Genomic DNA, 25481 nt, shown 5'->3' on the forward strand with positions numbered 1-25481 from the left:
TTGTGATACACATGGAATCACACACACACCCGTACGCACGCACATACACAAATACTCACGCACACACACACTGGTGTTTTTCTTTCCTATGGTTGCGTTCCTCTGTGAGGTAGTGTAATCAAGTGTAGTTTCAGTGACGTCCGTGTCACAGAGAGGCCCTCTCTCTGGGGACCCCATGTGGTCCTAGTTATCAGGCCTTACCCCTCTGGTATGTGAGCCGTACAAGGAAAACACTTTCCCTAAACCTGGAGCCTTGTCAGATAAACAAAACCATAGGCAACATTCAACCGGATCATCTGCTTCTAATGTTGCGCCTGGTCCAAAGGGGGGAGTGGTTTAGGTTCTGAGTTCTGAAACGGTGTGCGCTGTATACACTGAGTATACGAAACATTAGCAACACTAATATTATGCCCCCCCCTTTTCACTCAGAACAGCCTCAGTTCGTCAGGGCATAGACTGTACAAGGTGTCGAAAGCATTCCACGGGGATGCTGGCCCATGTTCACTCCAATGCTTCCCACAGTTGTCAAGTTGGCTGGATGTCCTTGTGGTGGATCATTCTTGAGACACATGGGAAACTGTTGAGCATGAAAAACCCTGCAGCGTTGCAGTTCTTGACACAAACCGGTGTGCCTGGCACCGACTACGTACCATACCCTGTTCAAAAGGCACTTAAATATTTTGTCTTGCCCATTCACCCTCTGAATGGCACACATACACAATCCATGTCTCAATTGTCTCCAGGCTTAAAAATCTTTTTTTGGGGCCTCCCGAGTGGGGCAGCAGTCTAAGGCATTGCAGTGCTTGAGGCRTCACAACAGATCATAGCTTTCACCTGGTTTCACCTGGTCAGTCTATGTCATGGAAAGAGCAGGTGTTGTATACTAAGTTTAAATGTATACACATGTAGCTACAGTATATGGTTTTGCAATACAATTATATTTTGATTGTGGTACTGTATGTGCAAATTATTTTCGAGCATAACATATGTGAATAAGACACACACACCCACACCCCATTGTGGTATCCAACACCTTAACAACCCTCATTTGCATTTTTAATTTGCACCTGTCAGTCCAGCAAAGCTTGAGGATCTTTTCTTTAAGGCAGGCACTTTCTCCTCCCTGCCTAGACAGTTTTCAAATGCATTAACTGAAGCTTCCCTGCTTAGATGTAATGTTCTCTAAGCTGTTTGGTTGTTTAGCCTGAGACAATATTTTCAGAGGGTATCACCATTGTTGACCAAAGATTACAAGTGTGTAAATCAGGTTAACTAGATTAATATTTATCTTTTACAAGATTGCTGTCAGCTAAAATAGGTCATTGGCTGTAGTCCTCTCATTTTTCCAGTTTAATTCTTTGGCCTCACCTTTTTGAAATGTCAATCGTGGACTCCTAAAATGACAGATCCTCCAGAGTAACAGATGGGGATATTTATCAGCTTTGCAAGGAGACATAGATGGAGAATTCAGGGCATTGGCAGCATGCTGGAATGCAAAAGTAGACCTATTGTTGAACTTTTATTAGGCATGCCTTCTGGGATTTCAGACATTTTAATGGGCTGTCAAGCGCACAAAGGCTGTCCGATTGCAAACCCATAAATTCATTTTTTTTTCTTWAAAAAAAAAATGTGCATGTGATTTATGAGCGGGAGAACATTGTCATGAATTATATATTTGGCCATGGATAGATGGGCAGACCGACACAGACTGACTGACACAAAAATCTGCCAACTTTACCATGCAAGGTATTGCCAGTAACAAAGCTTGTACTTTTATTTCCTCCAACCGAGGTAGTCTTTAATGCAGTAATATGTTTTAAAGTCCCACCAACGCCTCAGTATAAAACATTACCTTTTATCTTACCGGCTTTGGCACACAATAAATCATGAACAGTCTATTCTTGTCCGACATCAAACCTGTCAATTACAAAGCTTCACTGAATTCCTTTTAATGTATTTATCTCCATTTACATGTATGTAGTTCTGTCCTTGAGCTGGACTTGTCTATTGTCACAGAAATGCTTTAGCATTTAGCCTCAGAGAACACACACAGGAATCTGCCATTTCATATTTTTATATTGACTTTTAACAGGTACATTTTAAAAGGTCCTTATATCTACCTAAGAAATGATGGGTAAATATACATACGTGTCAAACTTAAACTACAATTTGGCTTTTAATGTCAACTTATATTTAGCTGGAATTTCAGACATTTTACTGGGCTGTCAAGCTCACAAAGGCTTTCAGATCGCAAACACCCATAAATTCCTGTTTAAACAATGTAATGTGCATGTGATTTATGAAGGGGAGAACGTTTGACACTGCACTATTCCTATTTTCCTGGAGTGGCACAAGTCTATAGGCTACAATATCATGTTGATATTTATGTTGAGCATGTTTTGCTACTCTAGTGGAAGTAATATTTGACGTGTATATATTATAAATATCTCAAGTGTGACTCGTAATAAGACTAAGTATTTAGCCTATTAAAATGTTTATCAGACTCCATAAAGGTAAGTAGCAATATGCAAGAACACTGTAATTGAGATACAGTAATAGGCCATCAAGAAATGTCTGAGAATGGAATTCGAAATACAAGTGTATTTAATTACCTTGGAAAATGAATAGATTCACATACAAGGCATAAATCTGAAGTTACAAGGCAATACTGACATTAACAAATCATTATACTATGCATGATCAGAGAAAGAGAGAAATCATAGCCTGAAAGGCCATGCCCCAGAAATCCATGGGGTGGAGAAAGGAAGAAAAAAGAGAAAGAACTGTAAATCTTAGACTCTTTTATAAGGGTCTGAGTTGTTTGGATTCAAAATCTGAGTTGTTGGCCAATAGTATTACTGTAAAGTTAACCTCCAATCAGATATCAGATCTACATGATGTGACCTCTGCTTATCAGAGGTGAGACAATGGGGGTTGGAGAAATAAAACTGAGAATGCTGAATTCCTAAGACAACACAGAGGAGTTTCTCGCATACGGTTGATAAGTCACTTCAGGGGCTGCCCTACCCTACAGTACGATTAGTCCTATTTAGATGTCTGCTGCCTACAATTAAAAAGGCAGTTGGCGAGGACATTTGTTAGCAAGATATCAATGTGCATGATGTCTAACAAAGCAGGGTGAGGGTAGGAAAAAATATGAAACGTGGATAAAACAGTGACTTTTACAAATCATCCTACGGAGGTTCATCCAGGTCAGCTTTTACATTTCTTTACATTATTGGAAAGAGCAGATTCTAAGGTTTCTAACATACAATCACTTACAAACTCTGAAAAATGAGGGCAATGGGCTCTGTTTCAAAATATCACTTTTTTTGTTACATGACAGCGTTTCCAAGTTGTGTGGGAAAAGTAACGTAATTAATCCCAAAAATGCTATTTCATTATTTTGAAAATGCATTTTATTAGTCTTATAATGGTTCTTAGTACCTGCCTAAACAAATTAATAATGGATTTCTTTGTGATGGTATATATTCAATGGATTTATAAAAATAGACGCTTACCCACATCTACATACCCCCTTTTTTTWAAATGTTATATATATATTTTAAAATTTAACCTTCATTTAACTAAGCAAGTCAGTTAAGAACAAATTCTTATTTACAATGACGGCCTACACCGGCCAAACCCGGACGATGTTGGGCCAATTGTGCGCCGCCCTATGGGACTCACAATCATGGCCGGTTATGATACAGCCTGATTTCGAACCAGGGTGTCTGTAGTGACGCTTTTAGCACTGAGATGCAGTGCCTTAGACCGCTACGCCACTCAGGAACCCCTACTCCCACTGTCACCGGTGTCACAGGCATGTGCACAGGATGCACAAATGGGACTGTTTGAAAGGGGGTTAGCACCCCAAAAGGTTTTTACAGGTAACAATACTCTAACTCCTGTGTGATTTGTGTATCTTAGACAGACAAACATGCACACACACACACACACACACACACACACACACTGCCTCCTGTCGATGCAACATAGAGGTATTTTTCAGATTTCATTGTTTTCTATTGTTAAGATCCCATTGTAAATCTCTTTCTTCCGTCATATGTAAATAAAATAACGCCAACTGTCCCTACCCCGGCTTCATGAAAGACATAACTCTGCACTGACTTCGCTGTCAGCCTCCTAAAATCTAAATTCAGAGACTGGCTACCCCCTGACCGGAGGCAGGAACACCCGCAGCCAAAACAAACTGACTATACCAAAGTCTAGAACAGAAAGGTACATGACGTCACCAATCCCATGTTTCTGCTCATTGATTAATGAGTCACTTTAAGACCACAGGACATTATAGATTTTTTGATCTTTTTTTTCTGGTGTTTGTTTATTTTGTTACTGTTATCCATGAATATGTTGTATGCGCATGGATTTCTGTTTGTATTGACTTCTATATGAGTGTTGAAACCCAAAAAAAATTAGCATAAGAGCTGGAAATGTAACATGAATACAGCTCATTCATAGTGTTGTTTCCGAGGCTTTCCTGAGGCCTGTCTGTTCTCTGTAATAGTGGCTCTTAGGGCTGCAGCAGAAGCTGTTAATTAAGGATCCGCCCCTTTCTTTCAATTTTCGGCTCAAATTACATACCCAAATCTAACTGCCTGTAGCTCAGGACCTGAAGCAAGGATATGCATATTCTTGATACCATTTGAAAGGAAACACTGAAGTTTGTGGAAATTTGAAATTAATGTAGGAGAATATAACGCATTAGATCTGGTAAAAGATAATACAAAGATTTTAATTTTTTCCCCCCCTTGTGTCGTCTTTGAAATGCAAGAGAAAGGCTATAATGAATTATACTAGCCCAGGTGCAATTTAGACTTTGGCTACTAGATGGCATCAGTGTATGTGTAAAGTTTTTTAGAGCGATCCAATGAACTATTGCATATCTATTCAAAATGTTGTATCAAGACTGCCCAAATGTGCCTAATTGGTTTATTCATACATTTTCAATTTCATATTTGTGTACTCTCCTCAAACAATAGCATGGTATTCTTTCACTGCAATAGCTACTGTATTGGACAGTGCAGTTAGAATAACAAGAATGTAAGCTTTCTGCCCATATCAGATATGTCTATGTCCTGGGAAATGTTCTTGTTACTTAAAACGTCATGCTAATCATATCAGCGCACATTAGCTCAACCATCCCAAGGGTGGGACACCGATCTGTAGAGATCCTTAAGAGGTTTTAAGCATGACAAATAGAGCTGTGCAGCCCCATAATGCAGCACTGTGAAGTATCCTCACCTAAATTGCATTAACCTTGTCTCAGCATCTCCCGGCCCGGGATGCAAGACAACACACTGGGAAACAACTGCCGCACGGTGGACTGTTAATGTGATGAATGCGAACTGGGGGAGTATCTGAAAACAAATAATTTTTTCAACGTGGCACGCAGCAGCAGTGTCGTGTTTCTCTCTCACACAACTCTCTACTGAACACCCAGGCAGGCCTTAGAGTCCTTGACACCCTTGGTATTCATGGGAGTTGTTCAGAGCAGCACACAGCTCCATGAAAGGGCTGACAGACACTCACATTTATGGTTGTGTAACCCTTGTGTGTTTTATACACGCCAGATTAAGACACTTTCAGGTATGCATGCATGTTGGGTTGTGAACATGAAGACATTTCTGTTCTCTGCAAGTTAATGGACAATAAAGTACATCTTGTCTTGTTTTATCTAGTCAAATATCTATTTGATCAATACATTGTGCACCACAACATGCGAGAGCTGCTGTAATCTACTACTCTCTTGATCGTGTGTTTATAAATCCCAGGGTTTATAGGAAAACATTTGCTCTGTTAACTAACCTTTGGATCTGATTTTAACTTATCCCTATGGAAATATACTAACTGCCAAAATAAAGGAAACACTTGAGTAAATGAGTACAAAGTACTGTATATTGAAAGCAGGTGCTTCCACACAGGTGTGTTTCCTAAATTAATTAAGCAATTAACCTCCCCGGGTGCACAACTGAGCAAGAGGTCAAGTACATTAGAGTGTCTAGTTTGAGAAACAGATGCCCTCAACTGGCAGCTTCATTAAATAGTACCCGCACAACATCACTCAACGTCAACAGTGAAGAGGCAACTCTGGGATGCTGGCCTTCTAGGCAGAGTTCCTCTGTCCAGTGTCTGTGTTCTTTTGCCCATCTTAATCTTTTTTATTTTTATTGGCTAGTCTGAGATATGGCTTTTTCTTTGCAACTCTGCCTAGAAGGCCAGCATCCCGAAGTCGCCTCTCCGCTGTTGACGTTGAGACTGGTGTTTGGCGGGTACTATTTAATGAAGCTGCCAGTTGAGGACTTGTGAGGCGTCTGTTTCTCAAACTAGACACTCTAATGTACTTGTACTTTTGCTCAGTTGTGCACCGGGGCCTCCCACTCCTCTTTCTATTCTGGTTAGAGACAGTTTGCGCTGTTCTGTGAAGGGAGTAGTACACAGCGTTGTACGAGATCTTCAGTTTCCTGGCAATTTCTCGCATGGAATAGCCTTCATTTCTCAGAACAAGAATAGACTGACGAGTTTCAGAAGAAAGTTCTTTGTTTCTGGCCATTTTGAGCCTGTAATTGAACCCACAAATGCTGATGCTCCAGATACTCAACTAGTCTAAATAGTCCAGTTTTATTGCTTATTTAATCAAAATAACAGTTTTCAGCTGTGCTAATGTAATTGCAAAAGGGTTTTCTAATGATCAATTATCAATTATTCCATGAAGAAATCTGCTGTTTACAGCTACAATAGTCATTAACAATGTCTACATTGTATTTCTGATCAATTTGATGTTATTTTAATGGACAAAAAATTTGCTTTTCTTTCAAAAACAAGGACATTTCTAAGTGACCCCACACTTTTGTGTGTGTGTGGTATATACAGTTGAAGTCGGAAGTTTACACACGCCTTAGACAAATACATTTAAACTCAGTTTTTCACAATTCCTGACATTTAATCCAAGTAAAAATTCCCTGTCTTAGGTCAGTTAGGATCACCACTATTTTAAGAATGTGAAATGTCAGAGTAATAGTAGAGAGAATTATTTATTTCAGCTTTTATTTCTTTCATCACATTCCCAGTGGGTCAGAAGTTTACATGCACTCAATTAGTATTTGGCAGCATTGCCTTTAAATTGTTTAACTTGGGTCAAACGTTTCGAATAGCCTTCCGCATGCTTCTCACAATAAGTTGGGTGAATTTCTGTCCCATTCCTCCTGACAGAGCTGGTCTAACTGAGTCCGGTGTGTAGGCCTCCTTGCTCGAAACACTCTTTTCAGTTCTGCCCACAAATGTTCTATAGGATTGAGGTCAGGGCTTTGTGATGGCCACTCCAATACCTTGACTTTGCTGTCCTTAAGCCATTTTGCCACAACTTTGGAAGTATGCTTGGGGTCATTGTCCATTTGGAAGACCCATTTGCGACCAAGCTTTAACTTCCTGACTGATGTCTTGAGATGTTGCTTCAATATATCCTCATACTTGTCTTTCCTCATGATGCCATCTATTTTGTGAAGTGCACCAGCCCCTCCTGCAGAAAAGCACCCCCACAACATGATGCTGCCACCCCCATGCTTCACGGTTGGGATGGTGTTCTTCGGCTTGCAAGCGTCCCCCTTTTTCCTCCAAACATAACGATGGTCATTATGGCCAAACAGTTTTATTTTTGTTTCATCAAACCTGAGGACATTTCTCAAAAGTACAATCTTTGTCCCCATGTGCAGTTGCAAACTGTAATCTGGCTTTTTTATGGCGGTTTTGGAGCAGTGGTTTCTTCCTTGCTGAGCGGCCTTTCAGGTTATGTCGATATAGGACTCGTTTTACTGTGGCTATAGATACTTTTGTACTTGTTTCCTCCAGCATCTTAAAAAGGTCCTTTGCTGCTGTTCTGGGATTGATTTGCACTTTTCACACCAAAGTACGTTCATCTCTAGGAGACAAAATGCGTCTCTTTCCTGAGCGGTATGACGGCTGTGTGATCACATGGTGTTTATACTTGCGTACTATTGTTTGTACAGTTGAATGTGGTACCTCCAGGCGTTTGGAAATTTCTCCCAAGGATGAACCAGACKTGTGGAGGTCTACAATTCTTTTCCTGACGTTTTGGTTGATTTTTTTAGATTTTTCTATGATGTCAAGCAAAGAGGCACTGAGGTAGGCCTTGAAATGCATCCACAGGTACAYCTCCAATTTGACTCAAATGATGTCAATTAGCCTATGAGAAGCTTCTAAGGCCATGACATTATTTTCTGGAATTTTCCAAGCTGTTTAAAGGCACATTCAACTTAGTGTATGTAAACTTCTGACCCACTGGAATTGTGATACAGACAGATTATTTCACTGTAAACAATTGTTGGGAAAATTACTTGTAAACTGTCAAAATAAGGAAAGCTGCACACTCCATGTATAATCTCCCAGCAATTGAATTGTTATTTACCAACTTTTCGGCATCGCTGTGCCTTCCTCAGGAAAAATTATTTGTGTCCTGCACAAAGTAGATGTCCTAAACGACTTGCCAAAACCATAGTTTGTTAACAAGAAATTTGTGGAGTGGTTGAAAAACGAGTTTTAATGACTCCAACCTAAGTGTATGTAAACTTCCGACTTCAACTGTATGTATAGAAAGCCAGAGCATCTAGGAACAACTGTACCAATTCATAAACCATAGTACTTTACACACTACACTTACAGATCTGCATTTAGACACGCATTTGAAGTGCTCTATGGAAGTTCTGTACCATACAAAATTATTCTGAATTCTCTATAGCGAGAATGCTACGTCTTATGTCTTTGAAGTCCTAAAGCCTCTAAGTAAGTGTGATTCCTTGGAACTTCTTCCAGAGTTTATTAAGAGGCCTCTCTGGTTCTGCTGTCAGGGAGACAGCTACAGTAGAGACTAAGATCCGGCACCAACTAAACCACACTCTCTGATCGAGTGGAGGAGAGACAGAGACCCTCAAAAGCACCAGAGGAGTTGCACTGTTCAGGGCCTGAGGGGATGAATAGATATCCATCCGTAGTGTGTATGCATCTCTGGTCCTGACTTCTTTCTGAAATTGAGATTTTTTTGTACCATCGGGATCAGTGGGGGCATCGCCGATGTATGGACCTTTAACTCTAAGATTATACTGGATTGTGAAAAATGATTAACGTGTGCACCTCGCGTTACACAACAGATTGTATGCATGGTACAACTGGAGGCTGTGTGGTGATAGTTAAGCTATTAGATCCAGGGGAGCTTTCTGTCAGTTCAGCAGCAGAGGTTCAAGAAGGTTTATACACAACCTCTGTAGTAGCTACTCCTGATGACTTTCTGCTGATGTTGACGCAATGCTATTTTGTTGTCGTGTGTGTGCGTGTGTGTGTGCTCACCCAAGGCAGATTAATCAGGAAAGGTGGGCTTTGTGTCAGGCAGTGACAAGCTGATTATTTTGAGTCTCCTCGGTGCATTTCACAATCTGGACACAGGTGTTGAATACAAAAATGCCGACTAAACCGTTTCATTTTTTTTAATTCACCTTATTTAACCAGGTAGGCTAGTTGAGAACAAGTTCTCATTTGCAACTGCGACCTGGCCAAGATAAAGCATAGCAGTGTGAACAGACAACACAGAGTTACACATGGAGTAAACAATAAACAAGTCAATAACATGGTAGAAAAAAAGAGAATCTATATACAATGTGTGCAAAAGGCATGAGGTAGGCAATAAATCGAATAATTACAATTTAGCAGATTAACACTGGAGTGATAAATCATCAGATGATCATGTGCAAGAAGAGATACTGGTGTGCAAAAGAGCAGAAAAGTAAATAAATAAAAGCAGTATGGGGGTGAGGTAGGTAAATTGGGTGGGTAGTTTTAGAGATGGACTATGTACAGCTGCAGCGATCGGTAGCTGCTCGGATAGCAGATTTTTAAAGTTGTTGAGGGAGATAAAAGTCTCCAACTTCAAGATTTTTGCAATTCGTTCCAGTCGCAGGCAGCAGAGAACTGGAAGGAAAGGCGTCCAAATGAGGTTTTGGCTTTAGGGATGATCAGTGAGATACACCTGCTGGAGCGCGTGTTGCGGGTGGGTGTAGCCATCGTAACCAGTGAACTGAGATAAGGCGGCACTTTACCTAGCATAGCCTTGTAGATGACCTGGAGCCAGTGGGTCTGACGACGAACATGTAGCGAGGGCCAGCCGACTAGGGCATACAGGTCGCAGTGGTGGGTCGTATAAGGTGCTTTAGTAACAAAACGAATGGCACTGTGATAAACTGCATCCAGTTTGCTGAGTAGAGTATTGGAAGCTATTTTGTAGATGACATCGCCGAAGTCGAGGATCGGTAGGATAGTTAGTTTTACTAGGGTAAGTTTGGCGGCGTGAGTGAAGGAGGCTTTGTTGCGGAATAGAAAGCCGATTCTTGCTTTGATTTTGGATTGGAGATGTTTGATATGAGTCTGGAAGGAGAGTTTGCAGTCTAGCCAGACACCTAGGTACTTATAGATGTCCACATATTCTAGGTCGGAACCGTCCAGGGTGGTGATGCTAGTCGGGCGTGCGGGTGCAGGCAGCGAACGGTTGAAAAGCATGCATTTGGTTTTACTAGCGTTTAAGAGCAGTTGGAGGCCACGGAAGGAGTGTTGTATGGCATTGAAGCTCGTTTGGAGGTTAGATAGCACAGTGTCCAAGGAAGGGCCGGAAGTATATAGAATGGTGTCGTCTGCGTAGAGGTGGATCAGGGAATCGCCCGCAGCAAGAGCAACATCATTGATGATACAGAGAAAAGAGTCGGCCCGAGAATTGAACCCTGTGGTACCCCCATAGAGACTGCCAGAGGACCGGACAACATGCCCTCCGATTTGACACACTGAACTCTGTCTGTAAAGTAGTTGGTGAACCAGGCAAGGCAGTCATTAGAAAAACCGAGGCTACTGAGTCTGCCGATAAGAATATGGTGATTGACAGAGTCGAAAGCCTTGGCCAGGTCGATGAAGACGGCTGCACAGTAATGTCTTTTATCGATGGCGGTTATGATATCGTTTAGTACCTTGAGCGTGGCTGAGGTGCACCCATGACGCGCTCGAAACCGGAATTGCACAGCGGAGAAGGTAAGGTGGGATTCGAGATGGTCAGTGATCTGTTTGTTGACTTGGCTTTCGAAGACCTTAGATAGGCAGGGCAGGATGGATATAGGTCTGTAACAGTTTGGGCCCAGGGGTTCTCCCCCTTTGAAGAGGGGATGACCGCGGCAGCTTTCCAATCCTTGGGATCTCAGATGATACGAAGGAGAGGTTGAACAGGCTGGTGATAGGGGGTGCGGACAATGGCGGCGGACAGTTTCAGAAATAGGGGTCCAGATTGTCAAGCCCAGCTGATTTGTATGGGTCCAGGTTTTCCAGCTCTTTCAGAACATCTGCTATCTGGATTTGGGTAAAGGAGAAGCTGGGGAGGCTTGGGCGAGTAGCAGCGGGGGGGGCGGGGCTGTTGGCCAAGGTTGGAGTCGCCAGGAGGAAGGCATGGCCAGCCATTGAGAAATGCTTGTTGAAGTCTTCGATTATCACGGATTTATCGGTGGTGACCGTGTTACCTAGCCTCAGTGCAGTGGGCAGCTGGGAGGAGGTGCTCTTGTTCTCATGGACTTTACAGTACCAGAACTTTTTGGAGTTAGAGCTACAGGATGCAAATTTCTGCTTGAAAAAGCTGGCCTTTGCTTTCCTGACTGACTGCGTGTATGGTTCCTGACTTCCCTGAACAGTTGCATATCGCGGGGGCTCTTCGATGCTATTGCAGTTCGCCACAGGATGTTTTTGTGCTGGTCGAGGGCAGTCAGGTCTGGAGTGAACCAAGGGCTATATCTGTTCTTGGTTCTGCATTTTTTGAACGGAGCATGCTTGTCTAATATGGTGAGGAAGTAACATTTAAAGAATGACCAGGCATCCTCAACTGACGGGATGAGGCAATATCCTTCCAGGGTACCCGGGCCAGGTCGATTAGAAAGGCCTGCTCGCAGAAGTGTTTTAGGGAGCGTTGACAGTGATGAGGGGTGGTCGTTTGACCGCGGACCCGTGGCGGATACAGGCAATGAGGCAGTGATCGCTGAGATCTTGATTGAAGACAGCAGAGGTGTATTTGGAGGGCAGGTTGGTCAGGATAATGTCTATTAGGGTGCCCATGTTTACGGATTTAGGGTTGTACCTGGTGGGTTCCTTGATGATTTGTGTGAGATTGAGGGCATCAAGCTTGGATTGTAGGACTGCCGGGGTGTTAAGCATATCCCAGTTTAGGTCACCTAACAGAACAAACTCTGAAGCTAGATGGGGAGCGATCAATTCACAGATGGTGTCCAGGGCACAGCTGGGAGCTGAGGGGGTCGGTAGCAGGCGGCAACAGTGAGAGACTTATTTCTGGAGAGATTAATTTTTAAAATTAGAAGTTCGAACTGTTTGGGCATAGACCTGGAAAGTATGACAGAACTTTGCAGGCTATCTCTGCAGTAGATTGCAACTCCTCCCCCTTGGCAGTTCTATCTTGACGGAAAGTGTTATAGTTGGGTATGGAAATCTCAGAATTTTTGGTGGCCTTCCTAAGCCAGGATTCGGACACGGCAAGGACATCAGGGTTGGCAGAGTGTGCTAAAGCGGTGAGTAAGGCAAACTTAGGGAGGAGGCTTCTGATGTTGACATGCATGAGGCCAAGGCTTTTTCGATCACAGAAGTCAACAAATGAGGGTGACTGGGGACATGCAGGCCTGGGTTTACCTCCACATCACCCGCAGGAACAAGAGGAGTAGTAGGATGAGGGTGCGGCTAAAGGCTATCAACTGGTCGCCTAGAGCGTTGGGGACAAAGAATAAAAGGAGCAGATTTATGGGCGTGGTAGAATAGATTCTGGGCATAATGTGCAGACAGGGGTATGGTGGGGCGTGGGTACAGCGGAGGCAAGCCCAGGCACTGGGTGATGATAAGAGAGGTTGTATCTCTGGACATGCTGGTCTCAATGGGTGAGGTCACCGCATGTGTGGGGGGTGGGACCAAGGAGGTATCAGAGGTACGGAGAGTGGAACTACAGGGTCCATTGCAAACCAAAACAATGATAAAGATAACTAGCCTGAACAACAGTATGCAAGGCATATTGATATTTGAGAGAGACATACAATAAGGCATAAAGTGATTCATAACTCAGGCTACAGATCATCATTTTCCTCAGGCACATAAAGTATTCATCCTAACAAACATATCCACCTCTGTGTATGATAGACGTCCCTTGCCTTTGTTCATGTATTTCTTAGCCATTAGAATTGGCCCTCCCCCTGACATAGCCCACCAGTATGTAATATACTGTACAAAAGAACCCTGGCCCTTTTGTTGTCTGAGTATTCCCTTCCTCTGACATGGCTCTCCTTTGTTTTCCTAGGATACTCCAAGATCCGGGAGTGGCCACCACCAGAGGTGAGAAACCTTCTCTATTACTTCTGCTGAGAATATTATTGTGTCTGGTATGGTGGGAGTGAAGGTGGTGATAAGTGAAGAAACAAAGAACCTGGAAGACCAGGAAGAGAAGGCAGCAGTTTAGGTCATTAACCTCTCTAGGGTAGGTGGGACGTTAGCGTCCCACCTTAACCTCATCAACAGCCAGTGATACTGCATGGCGCCATATTCAAAACAACAGAAATCCCATAATTTAAATTCCTCAAACATAGAAGTATTTTACACCATTTTAAAGCTACACTTGTTGTAAATCCAGCCAAAGTGTCCGTTTCAAAAAGGTTTTACGACGAAAGCACACCAAACGATTATGTAAGGTATGAGCCAAGTCACAGAAAAAGACAGCCATGTTTCCAGCTAAAGAGAGCATTAACAAAAAGCAGAAATAGAGATACAATTAATCACTAACCTTTGATAATCTTCATCAGATGACACTCATAGGACTTCATGTTACACAATACATGTATTTTATGTTCGGTAAAGTTCATATTTATATCCAAAAATCTGAGTTTAGGCAAGACGCTACTGTATCACTTGGCAAAAAGCCTGAGAAAATGCATAGCGCCACATTAAAATGAATGACTATGAAAATTACTATAAAATCTAACTTTCATTAAATCACACATGAAAGATATCAAATTAAAGCTACACTGGTTGTGAATCCAGCCAACATGTCAGAATTCAAATAGGCTTTTTCAGCGAAAGCATACGATGCTATTATCTGAGCATAGCACCATTGTAAACAAAAGAGAGAACATTTCAACCCTGCAGGAGCGACACAAAACGCAGAATAAAAATATAATTCATGCCTCACCTTTGACGAGCTTCTGTTGTTGGCACTCCAATATGTCCCATAAACATCACAAATGGTCCTTTTGTTTGATTAATTCTGTCGATTATATGTCCAAAATGTCCATTTATTTGGCGCGTTTGATCCAGAAAAACACTGGTTCCAACTTGCTCAAACATGACGACAAAATATATCAAAGGTTACCTTTAAACTTTGCCAAAAAATGTCAAACTACTTATGTAATACAACTTTAGGTATTTTTTTAACGTTAATAATCGATAAAATTGAAGACTGGATGATATGTGTTCAATAAAGGATTAAAACGATATGTAGCATGCCTTCTGTTTGATTGAAACGCATGTCTAGGACACCAGGAGTGCCTCGACTTCAAGATGGCCGTATTTCTTCATTACACAAAGGAATAACCTCAACCTATTTCTCATGACTGTTGACATCCAGTGGAAGCCGTAAGAACTGCAAGCAAGTTGCTTAGAAATCTGGTGTCCCAATGAAAACTCACTGAAAAGACAGTGACCTCAAAAAAAAAAAAAAATCTGAATGGTTTGTCCTCGAGGTTTCGCCTGCTAAATAAGTTCTGTTATTCTCAGACATGACTCAAACAGTTTTAGAAACTTCAGAGTGTTTTCTATCCAAATCTACTAATAATATGCATATCTTATCTCCTGGCGATGAGTAACTGGCAGTTGAATTTGGGTATGTTTTTCATCCAAACGTGAAAATGCTGCCCCCAATCCTAGAGAGGTTAATTACATTTACATTTAAGCATTTAGCAGACGCTCTTATCCAGAGCGACTTACAAATTGGTGCATTCACCTTATGATATCCAGTGGAACAACACTTTACAATAGTGCATCTAACTCATTTAAGGGGGAGGGGGGGTAGGAGGAATACTTTATCCTATCCTAGGTATTCCTTAAAGAGGTGGGGTTTCAGGTGTCTCCGAAAGGTGGTGATTGACTCCGCTGACCTGGCGTCGTGAGGGAGTTTGTTCCACCATTGGGGGCCAGAGCACCGAACAGTTTTGACTGGCTGAGCGGGAAACTGTAACTTCCTCAGAGGTAGGAGGCGAGCAGGCCAGAGGTGGATGAAACGCAGTGCCCTTGTTTTGGGTGTAGGGCCTGATCAGAGCCCTGAAGGTACGGAGGTGCCGTTCCCCCTCGCAGCTCCGTAGGCAAGCACACTGGTCTTGTAGCGGATGCGAGCTTCAACTGGAAGCCAGTGGAGAGAGCGGAGGAGCGGGGTGACGTGAGAGAACTTGGGAAGGTTGAACACCAGACGGGCTGGCGGCGTTCTGGATGAGTTGTAGGGGTTTAATGGCACAGGCAGGGAGCCAGCCAACAGCCGAGTTGCAGTAATCCAGACGGGAGATGACAAGTGCCTGGATAGGACCTGCGCCGCTTCCTGTGTGAGGCAGGGTCGTACTCTGCGAATGTTGTTAGAGCATGAACATACAGGAACGGGTCACCGCCTTGATGTGAGTTGAGAACGACAGGGTGTTGTCCAGGATTCACGCCAAGGTTCTTAGCGCTCTGGAGGAGGACACAATGGAGTTGTCAACCGTGATGGCGAGATCATGGAACGGCGCAGTCCTTCCCGGGAGGAAGAGCAGCTCCGTCTTGCCGAGGTTCAGCTTGAGGTGGTGATCCGTCATCCACACTGATATGTCTGCCAGACATGCAGAGATGCGATTCGCCACCTGGTTATCAGAGGGGGGAAAGGAGAAGATTAATTGTGTTGTCGTCTGCATAGCAATGATAGGAGAGGCCAATGTGAGGATAATGACAGAGCCATGACTTGGGTGTATAAGCGAGAATAGGGAGAGGGCCTAGAACAGAGCCCTGGGGGACACCAGTGGTGAGCAGACGTGTGCGGAGACAGATTCCTCGCCACGCCACCTGGTAGGAGCGACCTGTCAGGTAGGACGCAATCCAAGCGTGGGCCGCGCCGGAGATGCCCAACTCGGAGAGGGTGGAGAGGAGGATCTGATGGTTCATTAATTACCATAGCAGATGACCTTGCATGTACTAGATTTTGAAGTTTCACAATTGAAAATGCACTCTGTTTACGGTGCCTGTCAGAACATCTAGTTCCAGTTTGATTTCAATGCATCAGAAATGACAGCACAGCTTAACTCGCCGGGTGTCTTCTCGTACAGGGTTTCCCAACCTCGGTCCTGGGGCCCACCCTAATTCAAGTAAGCTTTGATTATTTGAATCAGCTGTGTACCCAGGGGGGGCCCCAGGACAGAGTTTGGGAAAACCTGCTCTAGTAGTTGACTGTACGCCAACAACAGGCGTGTACATTTTGTTCAGACTATCGTTCGACAAGTTTGCAGGCAATGCAACATTGAGTGACATGAGGCCATGTCAAGACAATCCGATGTCTCGAAAAGGAATTGAAGTTCAATCAAGGTCAGCTTACATCCTATTTATACCACACACTTACTATGATTGACTTATTGGAGCATACAAGAGTCAATTAATCCACACCAAGTCAGTATATTTCTTGCATATGGTGTGGCCATTGACACCTCAATTTATCTTCTTCCTGGACATCACACTGTTAAATGTCCATAGCCATTGACACCTCAGTTTTTCTGGACACCACACTGCTAAATTCCCAACCACCATTTGGACATTCTTTTCCACTATTTGCATAAAGACAATCACCATCAAATTGTTAAGTTCTGTGTGATCCCTGCCCAGTTCACCGGCTGACGCTCCCAATCTGGCCCAATAATGATGTACTACTGTGATTGGCTGGCCTCCACTGTCGGCTGGTCCAGTGTTGTGGAGCAGAGTGGCTGACAGGTGGGCAGAAGATGGTGGAAATATTGGACAACCCTGTCTCTGTGAACTCCAACAAAACTATACAACAGGCTGCTAATGTATTCACACCATCCTCTCTCACTACACTATCATTATGGGCTATTATGGCGATCAGCCTGTCGCTGGTTGTCAGTCTTATGACTTTAAGATGGATGGGCCTTCTCTGTTCCCCTGGGCTCTGCTAGCAGACCACACCAGGCATCTCAGTGCTTGTTGTGTGTGGCCATTGGGTTACCACTCTGTTATTGGTTCTGTCTCTCCTCTCCAACCCCCACCTGCTGAGACCTCCAAGAGTGGATCATTGCCTCTGCCTGTCTCCCGTGCGCTCTCTGCGGGGCGCTAATGGACCAGAGTGGGGTGATTAGCACTGAGGGCATGGCCATTTAGACTGGGTGCCTGGCAGATGCTGCAAGCCCTAGAGACAGAGGGATGTAGAGAGTGTGTGTGTGTGTTTGCATCCACAAGGGCGGAGTGGCCTCGAAGACATTCAGCCAAAAACATTTAATTCACTTGGCATAGGCAAGTGCCATGGAGAGCATTTCAAGGACTTTCTCTCTAGCATCAAAAGCAATGGGCACAAAATAATTTCTGTGGGCTCAGCCTCTGAGTTACTGAGGAAGTAAATGTCAAATAGCCCCAAAAAACTGCATTACTACCTGAGTGTTTGTATTATGAGCGGTGGAGTTTCCTGGCGAAATAAAAGAGATGGAAGGGGAGATAGGTCAGATTTCTGCTTCTTAGAGAGCTTGTGATYGTGTAGTCTCAGAAAGGTATATTTATTTACTGCTCAGCATAAGTAGGTATTCAACCCCGTTTTAAGAAATATTGAAGTTTGCTTTCCTGTAATGCAGACATACTGTACTCCTACAAGAGACTGGTATCACTCTTAGCTTAACTGGTCTATTGAATTCCCAGTAGGTAGCAGCATGAACACACGTCTACAGGTGGTACACAATGGAATATTGTGCTTTTCTGTAGCAATTCCAGAAGCTTCCCTTTTTTTTCTTTTTTTGTGGTCCTTTTTGTGAAATATGCAGACAACCCTCTTAAGCAATGAGGCGAAGCCCAGAGGCTGCCCAATAATTTGATTCCAGGAGAGAGTTATTGGACCGGGCACAATCCGCATGGGTAAAAATATGAGGAGCGCAGCTCATTCCAAGTCTTCCACTTCAGTAATTATTGAAATAAGGCCGCTAGGAAATAAGTTCCAATATTCCCCTCGCTGCCCCCGAGAGTCTTCTCTCAGAGAAGAGCGAGAACGAGAGAGAGAAAGGGGGAGAGAGCTGTTTATGTCCCTCACTAGCAGACCAAGGACCCTGGAGCACCTCTTTTCACTAGCCGATGAATAGGGACGCTTTGTTGCTAATGACATGAAGTGGATTTATACAGGGCACTCTTTACACATCTCAGCATTCAGATGGTCATACTGAAATTGCCTCATATTCAGAATCCATTCTTCGCCCTTCGAGATAGAACGCTGACAGCTTTTATGTTCTAATGGGATAAAAGGTATAAATACTTGTTCTCCTCACACTTAAGTCTGACCATTAGAGCTGTATTGTGTGTTCAACAGGCTCTGAGTCATACGCTGCAACAGCTTTTCAGTTTTTATGTGATGCTTTTGAATGTCAGGGAACTTTCAAAAGGTTTATACGTTCCTTATTGGATTTACTTCACAAACTACAGGTTTTTGTGCACGTGCGTTGTGAACGTGTACCGTACCCAGTTCTATTATGGACATGAGTCAGTGTTGAAAGCATGGACATTGGTGTTGGTCAGAAGTATTGATGTGTGTGTTATGGCAGCAGCAGCTCTGGCGGTCCTGGTTCTGAGGAGGCGGCGGGGGGGAATAGTCGACACCGCCACGGCAACGCCGCCGTACCCGGAGGACTGGAGAGGAGGATGGAGGAACTGGAAAAGGTACTCAAAATTAGGCTTGCTCTACCATTCCCCCAGAAGTGTGCACTCGGTCACTCCCCCTCATGCATTGAACGCATTGGATTAGTGCAAGCAAGCATAGCTGGGGGAAGGTTCCGCATTAGGCCTATCGTTCACTAGTTGACAACTGTATTTCAACACAGGCCTATCCATCATCACTATCCAATGTTTATAATGTGACTGTGATGTTTGAAATATTAAAATACGACATGTTTTAGTTGATTATTTCAGAATGACTGTTATGCTTCTTGGCACATTTGACATTTTGTTGGTATTTGTTATCCTTCCTGTCTATATCCATCTCACGTTTCCTGAAAGCCCTGTGTTTGTCTGTCCATCTGTCACAGGGGCAGAGAGACTTTGATAGGTCTCCTCTCCCAAGGCCCTGCTGCTATAACTGTTTTTAAAGCATCTATCAGCATCCTGATAAATCTTGAGGATTTGTTTTTAAAATATGAATTCCTCACCGAGTCGTTTGAGCGGCTGCCCAGTCTGGCCTCGCTGTTCGTCTTCAGTCAGATGTAGCCCTTCCTATATTCCTGTCTGCAATAACTCCTCTGTGTTCAGTCAGAGAATGTATTTTACTGGAGTTAGGGAGAGGGGGAGTTCTCTCTTCCCCATCACCCTGTTCTTATGAAACACTCTGTACTCCCTCTCAATCACTTTTTAGATTCTCAAATGTCATCCTGGTCCAGGACATTTATAAAAGAAAATCTACTACTTTCACTTGCCACGACGCCTGTAAATTAAGAGTTTGCACATCACTGGCGAGTTCGAGAGAGCAGTCGGTGCACTTTAGTTTTGTATTGATTTCAGCAAGTTCTGTCACTGGTCTCTGGCTTGTTTAAATGCAGTAGATTTCATAGCTTTACACAACATTGACAAATGTGCAGCATCCTTGATTGCTTTGAGTATCGCATTGTAGTGTCATTCATCATGATAATGAAAGTATTACTTTGAAGCTTCAGTTACCCATGTAACCCTCCATAAAATAACATTTATCTTCCGCGGCCTGAAGATTTATGGTCGCCACGGTATGGACATCATGCTACATTGTTTTGATGTTTTCTCGTTGCTATATGGGTTTCCATGGAAACCAGTTCACGCTTATCTGTAGTAAAAACAAAGTTAAGTTGGAGAGGCGGATTCCTGGCGAGCCTTCATTTCGCAGCGTAAATATCATCTTGAAACGTGACCATATGTCCACATTGCTGAGGCTTCTATATTTGTTCTCTCTCTGTTTCTGTCTCTCTGTCTGTGTGTGGACCATACCAAAGTGCTGCAGTATGTGTTCTAACGTTAACAATGTGTTCTAACGTTGCCCCTTCTTCCTCAGGAGCTGGCCAGACAGAGGCAGGAGAACGGGCAGCTGCTGAAAGCCCACCAGGATAAAGACGACCTGATTGGAAAGCTCAAGGAGGAGATTGACTTGCTGAATAGAGTGAGTGATGGAGAGGGTTTGCCCAGGGTTGAGAGGGTAGAGTTGGGCTAGGCTGGGGAGTGTTGGAGAGGGTCAACCAGGGTAGAGGTGGGGTAGATTTTTGGAGAGGGTCACCGAGGGTAGAGTGGCTAGGCTGGGGAGTGTTGGAGACGGTCACCCAGGGTTGAGAGGGTAGAGTTGGGCTAGATTCTTGGGGAGGGTCAACCAGAGTTGACAGGGTAGAGTTGGGCTAGAGTGGGGAGTGTTGGAGACTGTCATCCAGGGTTGAGAGGGTAGAGATGGGCTAGTGTGGGCAGCCTCTAAGGCACTGAGAGTTTAAGGTATTTTGAAGAGGTTACTATACAGATGTTAGAGCAACAGGGCTAGATCTACTTTCACAAATATTCAAATCAAATTTTATTGGTCACATACACATGGTTAGCAGATGTTATTGCGAGTGTAGTGATATGCTTGTGCTTCTAGTTCCGAGAGTGCAGCAATATCTAACATGTAATTTAACAATTCCACAACAACTACCTAATACACACAAATCTAAGTAAGGAATGGAATAAGAATATAAGAATATAAAGATATGGATGAGTGATGACCGAGCGGCATAGGCAAGATGCAATAGATGGTATAAAATACAGTATATACATAAGAGATGAGTAATGCAAGATATGTAAACATTATTAAAGTGGCATTATAAAAGTCACTAGTGATCCATTTATTAAAGTGGCCAATGATTTCAAGTCTGTATGTAGGCAGCAGCCTCCCTGTGTTAGTGATGGCTGTTTAACAATCTGATGGCCTTAAGATAGAAGCTGTTTTTCAGTGTCTCGGTCCCAGCTTTGATGCACCTGTACTGACCTCGCCTTCTGGATGATAGCGGGGTGAACAGGCAGTTGCTCGGGTGGTTATTGTCCTTGATGATCTTTTTGGCCTTCCTGTGACATCGCGTGCTGTAGGTGTCCAGGAGGGCAAGTTGTTTGCCCCCGGTGATGCGTTATGCAGACTGCACCACCCTCTGGAGAGCCTTGCGGTTGTGGGCGGTGCAGTTGCTGTACCAGGTGGTGATACAGCCCGACAGGATGCTCTCAATTGTGCTCTCAATTGTATTATAAATGAATAGTATGCTACTTACATGATAATGTATGCTATGTATGGTGCCCTTTTAGTCTAGAACACAGGTATAGTAATGTATGTTTTTTTGTGTGCCAGTAATCCTTTGATGGACAACTCTGTCTTGCCACGTCTAACTGCCACAGTTAAAGATGCACTATGCAGAAATAGCTCCGCCATTTCCTGGTTGCAAAAATTCTAGTAGTTCGCTTAATTTCAGTTTGTGGCAACTGGCAAGTATAGTGTAGAGAATCATTGTACCATTTAAACAGCTGGGAAATATATTTTCCATAACAAAAAATATTGTATTTTCAGTTGTTTAAAGCTGGTGTACAAAACTGAAAGAAAAAAATGCAAAAATGTAACTTAAGGGAAGCATATAAATAGCACACGTAGAACAGATCTACCACTTCTTTGACTTGGTTTCAATGAGAATTACTGATCTATAACACACATTTCTATGTGAATTTGGTCAGGTCACCCAAAAAGTTACATATTGCAACTTTAATCTTATTATAGTTTCTCTTAATTGTCAGTTGAAAGCTTGTCATTTTTAGTAACTCTGCACTGCAGAGGAAACTTGGCGCTATTCAGTATCTCACAGCTGTGTTGAGTGAAGCAGAGTACTAAATTACCACGTCACTATCTGCAGGCAATCAGCTTGATATTGTAAAGCTGCTTCTCGGATAAGCAGAAGATTACAATTATCCAGCGCTTGCAAGGATTAACACTCGCACAGGCACCCCCCAAAAAAGTCATTTTCTCATGTTCTTTCTCACTCTCTTTATCTCCCGTACCCCAACCTCTGAACTGGATCTGATTGGTGTTTTATCAACATTTTAAACTCATTGTCAACCGCACGGGTAACCCCATCCGATTTTGGTCTACAGAGCCTGAAGTAAACGATATGCAGACCCGTTCGAGGTGCAGAGCTCTTCAGTTTCACTCCCCTGCACCCCATGGCAGTTTGGAGAAAGAACTTTTGAGTTTCGCTGTGTGCCTCCTGACTTAGAACAGCTGCCCTTTTCAAAACATGACATGTCCCCGTCCCTGACAGAGAGTTTATCGGATCTAGTCTGAAGAAAACTGCTATAAGTCAAGAGTCCTTATGCCAATCAACATCCTACACGCGGTGGTAGGAGGCTGATTTCAATCATCCCCTGATATGTAACGTGACTTATAACCACTAGGGTTATCAGCCTGTAATTAATTCATCATTAGGCAAGAGTTACTACATTTACACTCCTATGCGCTCCTGAATGTTATGTAACCATTTAGTAGTCCATGCATTATGCTAAATCCACAGACTCTGAATGTAAAGAGACAGCTGTGTCTCATGTGCCTCTTTCTCTAGGCACCAGGGAGTCAGATCTGTGACAGCCTACAGGCAAATACCCCATCCCCTGTCTCCATACCTACTGTAGACCCACACTGTATACAGAGAGGCAAATACCCCACCCCCTGTCTCCATACCTACTGTAGATCCTACTGTGAAACACATTCCTTAGCATTTCTCCCGATGTTATTTTGTATTTTTCTAAAATAGATGGCATTCACTCACTTTGAAGGTTTCAAATATCATTGTCTCCCTCCTGGCATTGAATATTGAGAAGAAACCTCAACAGCTGATCTCTTTGCTGTTGGTTTAATCCGAGGTCAGAGTTTCTGTTTCCTGAGTCTACAGTCTTGGTCCAGTGTTCCCAGCACTCCGAGACCATCAACAAACTCTCCCCATCGCATGACCCTTGCTCACGTTATCTGGGTCACAGGTTTTGGCATTGGGAAACCCAGCAGCAGGCCTCCCAAAGCCTTTCATCTCTGAAATATTCCAAAAGAGAGTTTGTAGCCTTCCTCGATGAGGCATTCCAATGCAAACAATCCCTGAGTCTCCCCTGCCAACAAATACAGTTGCTGGTCAGTGTTGATTTTGCACATTTCAGGAACTTGCAAGTGTCCTCTATGCCTGGCTGTCTTTATTATCTTCACATTTCTTCATTAAGATAGCCACTGCAGTCTACAGCCTATGAGCCATCTGGCCATGTGGAGGAGGCCATATAACTGTTGGATCAGAGAGCCCTGATAGCATCACATGAACAGGACCTCATAAGAGGCAGCCTCCCTGTGGGAACACTCGCCGGGGCGATAGTGATCAGAAATGTCCCTCGGAGAGGTTCCTGCAAGGCCTGATGGGAAGGGAGGAGATAAGGAACAGATCCAGTGTGGCGTCTCTTTCTCGCGGCGCTTGAAGATTGAACTGTGACTCACTAGCAAAGTTTGTTTTGTAGGGAAGGCTTGGATAAGGCTGAGGTGCTGGCAGACAGTATGATCCTGGAAAACATCTGACTCTGGGTATTGGCTACATAGAATACAGGCTCAAGCAGGTGCATGCAAGTTGAAGTACATGTGGATATAATCTATTTTGGGAGATTAAATGAAATGTGAATAAAGTTATTAGTCGGTTGTAACTTAAAAAGGTTAAAATGGTGTCCCGGAGGCCAGAAAAAGTGTCATGGCTATCGAGTGAATCTAGCAGCCGTCAGATGCGAAAAGAGACTGCTTTTCTCCCCTTGTCAGCTCAGACAGTGAGCTGTTCTGTAGCCACACCATGTCTGTGGCTCTGTGACCTCCAGTGTTTGATTCGCAGACTATCTCGCTTTTTAAGTTTCCGACAAGTGCGGCTTAGCTAATCCTGACGGTCGCCTGTCGCTGCCGCCGGTGATGGAGGAAGCCGAAAATGAGAAGTGTCACTTTTAGATCAGCGCTTTGATGAGAGGGAGTCATGGCAATGGGGCTCCTCATTTGTGTCTAATTGGAGCTGTTCAAGTTTCATTCGTTATTATCAAGGCGATTCTCCTGAAGGGAGACCCGGGAGGTGAAACTCTTTCGTTCCACCTCTCACTCTCTCATCTTTCTCTAAACTGACAAGCTAACTCTTCTGAGGTAAAAAAAATAAGGCAGATCTTGCATAATGATGGTATATGACTTCCTTTCGATCAAGCTGAAGTGGAGCTGTCGCCTTTGTTTTTGTTTTGCAGGACATTGACGACATTGAGGATGAGAACGAGCAGCTGAAGCAGGAGAACAAAACTCTCCTGAAGGTGGTGGGCCAGCTGACGAGGTAGAACCCAACGGGCCACGGATCCCCACTTCCAAAAAGAACAAACCACCCCTCCCTCCAACGGAGTGCCCCTCCCAAGGCCTTACACCCCCTGCTCTCACCCACCCTTCCCTTTCCACCCTCATTCCAAGTCCAGCAGCAGCATGTCCTTTCTCTGTGTCAGTGGTGTCTCTGTTGTTGTCGCTGGGTGGAAGAGGACATTTAAAAGTAGCTTTCAGAGCCTTTGTGTCATACCTTTAGCTTCCTCCCTGAGAATGTTTTTATTCAGTTCTGAGGGGAAACTGAAGCCACTGAGAGCTCTAGTCCTGTTTAGATCCAACGGGGTGTCTAAATGAGGTTCTGTGATGGTATATTTAATGTAAATCTCTTGTACATAGGCCATTTAGATTTGTTGTTCTTTTTGATGAATCTTAAAAAGGAAAAGGAAATTGAATGTACGTGGTGCATCACCGAGCACATGAGGGATGTTTTGTTTGTTTTAGGAACTTAAAGAGGTCTTGGACATTTTGACTCTAATGATCTGTCGACCAAGGTATATAATGCTTGCCTAGGTTATGTGCAACCGGCTCTCTGTGCTTCTGTTCATCTGCATCATTACAACCCAGTGACCATATTATCCATCTCAGCACTAAAACCTGGTCTTCATCTGCACGTGAAACAACTGGCTCTGTGATGGAGCCTATGTCCTTTAGAACAAATTCAGGACAAAATCCCTGCTACCATCAGCCAAAGTGGGTATAATGCCTTGCACGTTTAYGGAAGTCT

The 25481-nt window shown here is 43.6% G+C and overlaps 1 protein-coding gene across 2 annotated transcripts in view; it reads left to right on the plus strand.

The window, feature by feature from the left end:
• The window catches only part of LOC111951277 (PRKC apoptosis WT1 regulator protein), a 76809-nt gene extending 51636 nt beyond the window's left edge, over window positions 1-25173 (plus strand). Inside the window, exons 4-7 of one of the 2 annotated variants that reach the window (XM_023969328.2) lie at window positions 13409-13443; window positions 18924-19038; window positions 20393-20497; window positions 24634-25173. In XM_023969328.2, the coding sequence (XP_023825096.1) occupies window positions 13409-13443; window positions 18924-19038; window positions 20393-20497; window positions 24634-24720 (342 nt within the window). In that variant the 3' untranslated portion in view covers window positions 24721-25173. The remainder of the gene's footprint in view (window positions 1-13408; window positions 13444-18923; window positions 19039-20392; window positions 20498-24633) is intronic. The other variant, XM_023969329.2, reaches the window with a different exon arrangement.
• The last annotated feature ends 308 nt before the right edge of the window (window positions 25174-25481 follow it).

The sequence above is a fragment of the Salvelinus sp. IW2-2015 genome, linkage group LG24, assembly GCF_002910315.2.
Source record: "Salvelinus sp. IW2-2015 linkage group LG24, ASM291031v2, whole genome shotgun sequence".
NCBI classification, from domain to species: Eukaryota; Metazoa; Chordata; class Actinopteri; order Salmoniformes; family Salmonidae; genus Salvelinus; species Salvelinus sp. IW2-2015.